Raw genomic sequence first — 11,658 nt, 5'->3', positions numbered from 1 at the left:
CACCACAAAATCTTTAACACAAATTTCACACTGCAGGGTTTCTCTTCCATGTAGCTGCTCGTGTTAACAGAGCTTGTAACAGATGCACGTTGGGTGTTAAAATATCTTTAGAATTCCCTCCTTAAACCTCTGCATCTTTACCTCTCTCCCCTTCTTTAGAACCCACCCTAAATCCTTCCTCTTTGACCATATTTTGGTCATCCCCTCTGAATATCTGTTTCTTTGTCTCGGTGTTAATCTTTCTCTGATTACGTCTCTATGAAACACTTTGGGATGTTTTACTGCTTTCAGGTGGTGTTCAGGAGGTTTGGAAACTTCAGGAGAACTTTATCTTAAATATCACATTTGAAGAGTTACTCCACTGTGGATCCTCTGATGCACCAGGAAGGTTTACAAAGATGTGAAAGCTTTAATCACACAGCTTGCTTGTGAACGGTTTCTCCCCTGTGTGAATGTGTTGGTGTATGTGGAGTAGCGATGGGTCCAAGAATGATTTGTCATACACATAGCATGGAAACAGTTTCTCCCCAGTGTGGATGCGTCGGTGTACGTGAAAGTGAGATGAGCGCGAGAAGGATTTTTTGCAAACCTCGCATGTGAACGGTTTCTCCCCAGTATGAATACGTCGGTGTTGGACGAGTATTGATGAATGTGTGAAGGCTCGGTCACACACTTCACACTTGAATGGTTTCTCTTCCATGTAGCTGCTCTTCTGATATGACAGATGTGCACCATGTGTGTTTGGAGATCCTATGAGCCTATGGAGCCCTCCTCACACAACTCACGCTTGAGCAGCCTCTCACCTGTAGCGATAAGGCAGTGGTTCATGAGGCTCGATGAATGTTTGAAACTCTCACTGCACTTGGAGCCACTCACACTTCTTCCCAGCCTCACCCTGACTGATAGCCCACAGCTGAACCTTCAAAAAGGTTTGTTCTGATGGAAGGTTCCGCACCACTGACCAGTTTCAGATCTGATGATATGTCAAAGCTCCCCTGACCCGACCGATTTCCAGATGATGGTTTCACTGCCCAACCTTCTCTGTATTGAGCAATGCTGTGAAGGGACTGGATGTCTTCCCACAATTGTGCAGTTGTTCCTTGGTGATGGTCAGGATCTATCTGCGGTGTCTATCCTCTCTGTATTCTCTGGTGTAGTACGGTGCAATCCTTCTGTACAGGAAAAGGAAACATGATTTCCTCCAACTCCCTCTCCTCCTTTGCTGAAGGGGCTGGCTCCTCAGTTAGAGACTGTTCCACAGTGAGTGCCAGTCTGCTATTCCCCTGTGTGGAGGATCAGATACAAGTCCTTTCTTTTTCCTCACTTGACTGTCACACACCTCTGTTTCCAGCAGGGACACTGGATAGTGACCAGGAGCAGACAATGTGGCTACTTTCTTTCCTCCGCCCAGCCCCCCATCTTCCCAGGCACCGTGAGGACAATGGAAAAGACAGTCAGGCAGAGTGTAAAATGGGCTATTAATTCACTATGAGCTCATGTCGTGCTGGCGAAGACCAGTTTTACCCTTAGAATATGTGTTTAATATAAAAACACTCAGGAGAAATATTAATTCAATGGAAATTTCACCCCTTGTTTTCCAAAGTTATTTGAAAAAAACACACTGGGCAGGAAGTGCTAGAAGCTAAGGAAAATATTGCTTCAGTGTAGCTGATTGAAGGGTTTTGGCTTATCCTGGGAAATTAGATACACTGCACTCGCTCAGACTGCACATCCTAAATTCAGCTATCAGCCACAGCACTGGGCAAAACTATCAAATCCAAGCCCAGGCTTTTGGGAAAGGCCAAGGCCTTCAGGTAAAATCTTTAAAGACATTTCAATAAATGTGTCTCCAGGTATGGCAGCCAAATTGCTGTGGGGATTACAGGGACAAGGAGGGGCAAGGCCATGGAGGGATTTGAAAACAAGGATAAGGATTTTGAAATCGAGCTGTTGCTTGGCCAGGAGCCAATGTCGATCAGTAAGCGCAGGGGTGATTGGGGAATGGGTCTTGGTGTCAGTTAGGACATGGGCAAAATAATTTGGGAAGAGCTCAAGTTTACAGTGCAAGATGCGAGAGCAGCCAGGAGAGCTTCGGAATAGTTGAGCCTGGAGCTTACAAAGGTCTGGATAAGGGTTTCAGCAGCAGATTTGCTGAGGCAGGACATCACTGGTCTCTCCTGCACGGAATCCCTAATCCTGACCAACATGGGGAAATGACAGTGAGAGCCAGGGATGGTAACAGAGAACCCTTCATAGAATAGTACGGCACAAAAGGAGTGCAGCAGTGCTGCACTGTCAGAGGTACCGTCTTTCAGATGAGATCTCGAACGAGGCCCCTTCTGCTCTCTCCAAGGTGGGTGTAAAAGATCTCATGGCACTATTTTGAAGAAGAGCAGGGGAGTTATCCCTGGTGTTCTGACAAACATTAATCCCTCAATCAACAGCATTAAAAACAGATTATCTGGTCTTTATCACATTGCTGTTTGTGGGAGCTTGCTGTGCACACATTGGCTGCCACATTTCCTACATTACAACAGTGACTACATTTCAAAAGTACTTCATTGACTGTGAAGTGATTATGGACACCCTGAGATTCTGAAAGCTGATATGTATAAATGCAAGTCTTCCTTTCTTTGGGAAACATTCTGCTTCCCATGAACTGGAAATTATAAACCCATTGATGGAGAAAGTATACCAGCCCACAGTGACACGGACCATATATTGTGTACAGGACTCTTACTGTAGGCTCCTGAGTGTTTCAATGAATAGGAACACACCATGTGACAAATCAGGTAGTTTGAGTGAAGCTAAAAATAAAATTTATTGTGAGTTATAAATCTGTACAGAAGATTGATTAAACTGTAGACAAACAACAACACAATATTCAGCTTACATCAAAATTTGAATCAACCAAAATAACAAAGCATTTGAAAATGACTCAAGATCTTTCCCAGAACATGAAATGAAGCTTGGAAGAGTGTAATATGAACATATCACACCGTTATTACCTCAAGGCACGATGGGCTGAGGAAACTCAGGTCTGTAGAGACTCACCCCAACTCCCTCACCATACTCATGATAGTAGTCCTCCCAGACAGGAAAGTACAAACATTCCCCATGGTATCAGTCAAACAATCATCACCTGAAGAGGATCTGTCTATAATTCACATCACCAACTAAAGCAAGGTCTGATTCTACCCCATACCCACTCCTGAGAGCTGGCTCACTTTACTAACACACACACACACACACACACAATCACATCTTGGGAAACTCCCTCAGAATATGACAGGCAGAAGTTTCTTTAAAATGTGCTTTAGTCTGCCTCCTAATTCTGATGTGACACCAAACTTTAGTGCAACAGGATGGAGCATGTTTCCGTTATACAAACACATGCAGAATTCAAGAGATTGAGAGTGATTTGCAAATCAGAGTGGGTAATTGGTGAAATAATCCTGACTCATGTCACACTGGAAGGGTTTGTCTCCCATGTGGGTTCACTGATGTTCCAGGAGGTACAACAACCGTGTGAAGGTTTTATTACAGAATTCACACTGATAGGGCTTCTCCCCTGTGTGGATCCTCTGATGGAGCAGGAAATATGCTGACTGTATGAAAGCCTTGTTACACACCTCACACCTGAATGGTTTTTCCCCACTGAATCCTCTGGTGTACCAAGAAGATGAAAAATGTCTCAAAAGTTTTATTCCGAACTTCACCCTTGAAGGGTCACTCCCCTGTGTGGATCTTCTGATGGAGCAGGAGTTTTGTTGACTGTGAGAAGGATTTGTTACATACCCCGCATCTGAATGGCTTAGCCCCTGTGTGAATGCGTTGGTGTACACGGAGGCTCGATGATACCGAGAAGGATTTGTTACATACCTCGCATGGAAATGGTTTCTCTCCTGTGTGACTACGTTGGTGGGCGCGGAGGTTCGATGACTGTGAGAATGATTTGTCGCACACCTCACACATGAATGGTTTCTCTCCTGTGTGAACACGTTGGTGTGCACTAAGGTTCGATGACTGCGAGAATGATTTGTCACACACCTCGCATGTGAATGCTTTCTCCCCAGTGTGAATACGCCGATGCATCAGGAGTTTGGAGGAGTGGGTAAAAGCCTTCTCACAAATCTCACATCTAAAGGGTTTCTCCCCTGTGTGAATCCTCTGGTGTATCAGGAGCCTTGTAGATATTGCAAAAGCTTTATTGCAAACCTCACACTTGAATGGTTTTTCCCCTGTGTGGACTGTCTGATGGCGCAGAAGTCTTGATAACTGAGAGAATGATTTGTCACACGTCTCGCACGTGAAAGGTTTCTCCCCTGTGTGAATGCGTTGGTGGACACGGAGGGTTGATGACGACGAGAATGGTTTGTCACACACCACACAAATGAATGGTTTCTCTCCTGAGTGAATGCGTTGGTGTACGCGCAACTCACATGACTTGGAAAAGGCTTTGTCACACGCATCACAGGCAAATGGTTTCTCACCAGTGTGACTGCGTTGGTGTATACGGAGGTAAGATGACATAGAGAATGATTTCTCGCACACATCACACGTAAATGGCTTCTCCCCGGTGTGAATGCGTTGGTGTATACGGAGATTCGATGACTGTGAAAACGATTTGTCACACACTTCACATGTGAATGGTTGTTCCCTTGTGTGGATGCGCCCGTGAACCACCAGTGCCGAGGACTGTACAAAGCCCTTGTTACACACATCACACTTGAACGGCTTCCGCCCTGTGTGAATGCGTTTGTGTGCGTGGAGGTTTGACGACTGTGAGAATGATTTGTCACATGCCTCACACTTGAACGGCTTCTCCCCACTGTGAATGCGTTGGTGATTCATGAGCGTCGATGATCGTGTGAAGGCTTGGTTGCACACCTCACACTTGAATAGTTTCTCTTCCATGTAGCTGTCCTTGTGTTACAGGTGGGTCAACAGATGACACTTAGGTGTTGGGAGATCTTACAAGCCTGTGGGGCCCACCTCACACTTGAACAGCCTCTCACCTGTAAGAATGAGTCAGTGATTCATGGTGCTGGATGAATGATTGAAGCTCTCACCACACTTGGAGCCCACTCACATTTCTTCCCAGCCTCACCCTGACAGATCGCCTACTGCCGAACCTTCGGAAAGGCTGGTTCTGAATGAAGGCTCCACACCAGTGACCAGTTTCAAATCTGATGATATGTCAAAGCTCCCCTGACCCAACCGATTTCCAGATGATGGTTTCACTGCCCAACCTTCTCTGTGTTGAGCAATGCTGTGAAGGGACTGGATGTCTTCCCACAGTTGTGCAGTTGTTCCTTGGGTGATGGTCAGGATCTATCTGCGGTGTCTATTCTCTCTGTATTCTCTGGTGTAGTACGGTGCAATCCTTCTGTAAAACAGGAAAAGGAAATATGATTTCCTCCAACTCTCTCTCCTTTGCTGAAGGGTCTGACTCCTCAGTTAGAGACTGTTCCACAGTGAGTGCCAGTCTGCTATTCCGCTGTGTGGGGGATCAGATACAAATCCTTTCTTCTTCCTCACTTGACTGTCACACACCCTCTGTTTGCAGTAGGAACACTGGATAGTGACCAGGAGCAGACAACATGGCTACTTCCTTTCCTCTGCCCAGACCCCATCTTCCCAGGCACCGTGAGGACAATGGAAAAGACAGTCGGGTAGAGTGTAAAATGGACCAAATGTAAAATGAATCCAATATTAGTTTGGGTCGTGTTTAATATCAAAATGACTCATGAGAAATATCAATTCAATCAAGATTTTTGAAATTTCTCATCTTGTTTTCCAAAATTATTTAAAGAAAACACACTGGGCAGGAAGTGCTAGAAGCTAAGGAAAATATTGCTTCAGTGGAGCTGATTGAAGGGTCCTGGTTTATCCTGGGAAATTAGATACACTGCACTCGCTTAGACTGCACATCCCAAATTCAGCTATCAGCCACAGCACTGGGCAAAACTATCAAATCGAAGCCCAGGCTTTTGGGAAAGGCCAAGGCCTTCAGGTAAATTCTTTAAAGAAGGCATTAAAAGAGATCTCAATAAATGTGTTTCCAGGTATGGCAGCTGAATTGAGATGGTGCTGGATGAACAATCCAGAGATTGAGAGTTTAAATCCAACCACGGCAAGTTACATACATAGAATTACAGTGCAGAAACAGGCCATTCGGCCCAATTGGTCCATGTTGGTGCTTAACTTCACATGAGCCTCCTCTCACCCTCTCTTCATCTCACCCTAGCACCTTCTGGTCCTTCCTCCCTCATGCTTATCTAGTTTCCCCTTAAAGGCATCTATCCTATTCACCTCAGCCATTCCATATAGTGAAACTGAATTTAATACATTTTGGAATTTTTGAACAGAATCAAAATAATAACATGAAAATTTCAGGTTGTACTAAAAACACAAATATTGCCTCACAAGGAGGGGAGCCTGCTACAACTGCCTGGTCTGGTCTACATGTGATTCCAGTCCCACACAACATGGTTGATACTTAAATAAAAACAGAAAATGCTGGAAAAACTCAGCAGGTCTGACAATGCCTGTGGAGAGAGAAACAGAGTTAATGTTTCGAGTCCAATATGACTTCTTCAGAGCTAAATAGAAACACAAATGTGATGAAGGTTATACTGTTTAAGCAGGGTGGTGCAGGTGAAGCTGGATAGAGCACCAGCGATAGGTGTGGACTAAGGAGAGATTGATAAAGATGTCATGGACTGTTTAAGGGGAGTGGAGCGGGTGAAGCTGGATAGAAGGGCAGTGTTGGGTGGGGGGCAAAGGAGAGATTCATAAAGGACAAAGGGATTGTTAATGATAGTGGTAAGGGCTGAAGAAGGTGCTGATAGTGGCATTAAGGTCAGAAAGCAGAATGTGTTAATAGCTGAACAAGGGCCAGCACTCTGTGAAAGAACAACATGGAACAAGTAACAGATGGCCCTTTTTCTACCCTTTTTCCCCCAACCACCATCTCCTCCCCCCGCCCCACCCCCACAAGGGCCATCTGTCACTTGTTCTTGTTGTTCTTTCCAGAGTGCTTACCCTTGTCCTACTATTATCACATTCTGCTTTCTGACCTTAATCCCACCATCAGCACCTACTTCAGCCCTTACCACTATCATTAACAATCCCTTTGTCCTTTATGAATCTCTCCTTTGCCCCCACCTAACCCTGGCCTTCTATCCAGCTTCACCTGCTCCACTCCCCTTAAACAGTATAAATTTCATTACATTTCTACTTCTCGTTAGCTCTGAAGAAGGGCCATGTTGGACTCAAAACATTAACTGTTTCTCTCTCCACAGCTGGTGTTGGACCTGCTGAGTTTTACCAGCATTTTGTTCTTATTTCAGATTTCCAGCATCCACAGTATTTTGCTTTTACCTTATGGTTGATTCTTAACTGTCCTCTGAAATGACCAAGCAAACAATGATAATCAATCACTACAAAATCCAATAGTAAGAGGAAAATCAGATAGATCTGGACAATCCTGGTATTGTGTCAGAATAAGGTTAAGGTGATCTCAGCCCATTGAAATCTGTAAAGTCACTCTTACCAAGGTCTGAGGACAAGTGCCCAAGTGAGGAGAGCTGCACTACAGACTGGTCAAGTAGCAGTGATACTGAATCGTATCAATCTGGAAATATCTCAGACTCCTCCGTCACCATCCCTGGGTGTGTCCCATCCCACTAACAGGTGGGGAAGTCTCAATATTGACTCCATGGAGTCTCATGGCTTCAGGTCAAAGAAGTTCAATTAAAACTACCATTTCCCTCCCAATAGAAGAACAAGGTACTTCACCATGTTAATCATCATTAGGGAAGTAGACTAAGGACAGGTCCCAAAACTGGGTATCCATGAGGTACAGTGAGCCATCACAATCTCACAGCCCAGCACAGCTCTCAATCCAATGATTATCATCAAACTATTAGATAGACATGCCAGGAGCAGCATTGGGTATACTTTAGAGTCCAAATTTGAACCTTGTGAAGGTTATTATTGAATCTGCATCCTATCAGACAGTGCATTCCAAATTCTAACCGCACGTTGTGTGTAAAAAGGTTTTCCCTCAAGTTGCCTCTGATTGTTTTATCTGTAATCTCTAGTTATTGGTCCTTCTGCCGATTGTATTCCACCACAATCTCACAGCCCAGCAAAGCCCTCATTCCATGATTATCATCAAACTAGAAGACAGACATGTCAGGAGCAGCATTGGCTCCCTCTCTGCCACTTGCCTCTCTGCCTCCTCTCTGTCTAGGCTGCGATCAGGAACTACTCTCAACCCCACCCCAGCCATGCAGGGAGTGGAACTGCAGCCTGCAGGTGCATCCTTCAGTGCTCCTTGACACATTGAGTTTGAACTAGTGTGCAGCCATCCCTACCCTGCTCTGCTGCCAGTTATAGGTGCTAACCCGATTTCCCTTTACAACGAGTCTGACCCCTCACTGGGAGACTGCTTCACAGTGAGGGTCAGTAGAATAGTAAACCATGAGGGGAATCACGCTGCTCCTACTGTACGCCTGGTCACTTTCTGATGTTTTACACAACAATGGACAACAAGAATTTGTATTTATATAGCACTTATAACATAGTTCAATATCCCAAAGTGCCTTGCAAGACTGGACAAAGTTTGGGTGCTTGCTGTGCACACATTGGCTGCCACGTTTCCTACATTACAACAGTGACCACACTTCAAAAGTAGTTCATAGGCTGTAAAGAGCTTTGGGAGATCTGGTGGTTGTGAAAGGCTCTATATAAATGCAAGTCTTTTTCTTTCATTTCTGAGGAGGTTACAGAGATAGGGGGAGGGAGTCTTGCAGGGATTTGAAAAGACCGGAAACATCTAAATCCCAACACACAGACAGAACTGACCATTCACAGACCACAGGATAATAACCAGCTCCAAACACACCCAGAACTCAACAATGGGAAATCAGTAAGAATCCTCAGACACTCTGCACCTCCCAGATAATTACACCTCACCTTCTCATATTCAGTAATGACCCAACAAAAAAACTCAGCCTGTAAATCAGAATGGAAATGCTTCCAATAAACACACTCAATATCCAACACACAGCTCCAGTCAAACAGTTCAGCACAAAGCACCCAGTAAACAGCTCTCTCAGCTGGATCTTCTCACACAGCATAAGGGGCATTTCCACACCTGATTCCCCACAGGATAGTCAGACTGCCTGAACATTAGTGTGGATATTATGTGATGTAACTATTATAAATTCTGTTCCTTCACTCACTTGGTTTTCAGTCCCAACAGGAAGTGAAGCAGCTGTGGAAGAGGAAGAGGAGAGAATGGGCAGAGTGGGTGAGCTCTCTGATTGACGTCTCCCACAGCCAATCCAAATATTTCTGGAGTAACATGAGTTTCCTGAAGCTTGGGAAACTGACCGGTGAAACGGAGGTGACTTTGAGCAGCAGATCAGGTGGAGATTTAAACTTGTCATTGTCCCATCTGAATAAAACCTCACTTATTGCAGCTGCTGTTTCAGTTCCCCCGGTAAACGTTTGACAGAGATTTCTAGTGTGGGAATAGCATTCTTCACCCTCGGACACTTTCAAACTGACAACGTCAGTGTGTGATGTGTAGACTCTGATGTGTTTGACAGCAGATCAGACGAGGAAGACTTACAGTATCCAAGGCAGCGATGACGTGCAGTGGGTTCAACACACACACAGGAGAGAGGGACACATGGAAGAGGGGGACACAGGAGAGAGGGGAAGATAGCAGGGACAGTGCACAGGAGGGGCAGGGTCATGTGAGGAAGGGAGGGTCAAAGGAGAGATAGGCACACGAGAAAGGGACACCCGAGAGGGAGGGAAAACATGGTCCGAATGTTTGGAGAGTGTCTCCCAGAGAGACACCGGCATCAATAAACAACACCTCCTCAGTGTGTGGTGCATGATATGGTGGCATCAGCCCCGGAAGGAAGTGATGAACCTTGTCCCTAATCAGCTGACCATCAGGTCACTCCCCTTCCCCGAATTTGGGTCTGATGTCCGAGTTCCTGACAATGAAAGCATTGTGGGATGATCCAGAGTGAGTGATGTTCACATGGAGTATTCTCAAATGGCCTTTACACACTACATGAAGGAGGGGAATTGCTTTCTGTTCAGGTAGTTCTGTGAGTCTCCTCGGGTGACCTTCAATGTCATGTGAGTGTTAACAATCACTCCCAGCACCTTGGGGAAGCAGCTGTTCCATAAAACTCCAGTCACCTCTGCTGCTGCTCTCTGAGTGTTATATTAAATTTAATGAAGTAATTTACGGAATAATTTACTCTCCTCCTATTTCTTCTCCTCTCTCACCTCTTTCTATCTTTACACTTTCATTCTCAACCTCTCTCCTCCTTTTATCTCCCCTTCCTCTCTCCTATTTCTCTCTCCTCCCCTCTCATTCCTCTTCCAGCATTATAAAAGGGGGAGGGATAGAGAGAAAGTTGACCATTTTAAACTCTATCAATGAAAAGCAAAGCAAACCTCCAAACAATATTACTGAGGTAATAATATATTACGGCTATATTAAACTATTTTAACTATTTCTCCTGTTTATATGACACAACTGAAATGAACTTTTATCTGTGGGCCTATAGTTTGCTGAGATAATTGCTGACCACAGCATGTAGGCTGGAGACATGAACATGACTGACTGTTGGTGCCTGAACGCCCAAAACCCTGAGTGTAATTTGAAGAGCCGCCTCAAACAGGCACAATCGGCAGAAACTCACCACTCTCATTATTCCCATCTGGGGTCATGGTTATTTCTGTGGCTGGTACCAGCTTCCTGGGTGATGTTTCATAATCCAGAGTTAAAGATCGTGAATGTTTGATTTTAAACTTACATTTAAAATTCCTAAATTATGAGTTCAAGTCCCACTCCGGGACTTGGGCTGAAAAAGTCATGGCTGACACTGCAGTGCAGTACTGAGGGGTGGAAGAGATTACAGAGATAGGGAGGGGAGAGGCCATAGAGGGATTTGAAAACAAGCTCAAAAACCTCACTAAAACTAACACTGAGCTTTTCTGGGAAGAGTGGGTTATTCCTTGAGTTTTATTCCTGACAGACTGTTAGAACTGTGCCTAAACAATAGAACTTTTATGAGTGAATGAAAGCAGAATGGTTAATCAGCAGTACTGATTGAAGACAATCCCTTAAGATGTCCATTCCAACTGACACCAGGGACTTTACCACCTTTCACAGCTTCATACACCTGCTCCTAAAGCTGTCCAGAATGTTTCCAACCTGGTTCAGGAAAGCTGTTGAAACATTCCATCACGACAGATAAATCAGAGTCCACTTTTGGCAACCCTGTTCAACACATATACAAATGGCCTGCCAACCACCACGTCCCACAAATTCAGCTGTGCTGATGACATCTGTTCAACCACCCAGGCTCCAACCTTCTGCACTTGACCACATCCTGAATGAAGAGGTTACAAAGTTGACGGACGACTACAGCACATTGCGTCTCACATTGAATCCTTCTAAATCCATATCCAGTGTATTCCAGCTCCACAATGCCAGCGCCAAAAATGAATTGCCTATCTACATAGATGACCAGAGACTAAAGCAGGATCCCAACCCAACAAATCAGGGAGTGACTCTAGATAGCATTCTGTCCTTCCAGGAATATCTGAAGAAAA

General features: G+C 44.9%; 1 protein-coding gene across 2 annotated transcripts; it reads right to left on the bottom strand.

The window, feature by feature from the left end:
* Nucleotides 1–2,796: 2,796 nt before the first annotated feature.
* On the bottom strand, nt 2,797–9,925 carry LOC121291430 (zinc finger protein 271-like). 2 transcript variants are annotated; one of them, XM_041212593.1, is made up of 3 exons: nt 9,255–9,925; nt 3,774–5,389; nt 2,797–3,375 (listed from the first exon to the last, which is right to left on the bottom strand). In XM_041212593.1, the coding sequence occupies exons 2-3, from the start codon at nt 4,915–4,917 to the stop codon at nt 3,353–3,355; spliced, it is 1,167 nt and encodes a 388-aa protein (XP_041068527.1). In that variant the 5' UTR covers nt 4,918–5,389; nt 9,255–9,925; the 3' UTR covers nt 2,797–3,352. The 2 variants fall into 2 exon arrangements, with proteins under 2 accessions (XP_041068527.1, XP_041068526.1); XM_041212592.1 differs by having other exon boundaries at nt 2,797–5,389.
* Nucleotides 9,926–11,658: the final 1,733 nt, after the last annotated feature.

This window comes from Carcharodon carcharias, chromosome 19, assembly GCF_017639515.1.
Source record: "Carcharodon carcharias isolate sCarCar2 chromosome 19, sCarCar2.pri, whole genome shotgun sequence".
Taxonomy (NCBI): domain Eukaryota; kingdom Metazoa; phylum Chordata; class Chondrichthyes; order Lamniformes; family Lamnidae; genus Carcharodon; species Carcharodon carcharias.
This window is presented reverse-complemented; position numbering and strand designations above follow the sequence as displayed.

Coding starts and splice junctions, on each gene's coding strand:
- LOC121291430 (XM_041212592.1), bottom strand. CDS start 4,917: ATGGAAGAGAAACTATTCAAGTGTGAGGTGTGCAACCAAGCCTTCACA.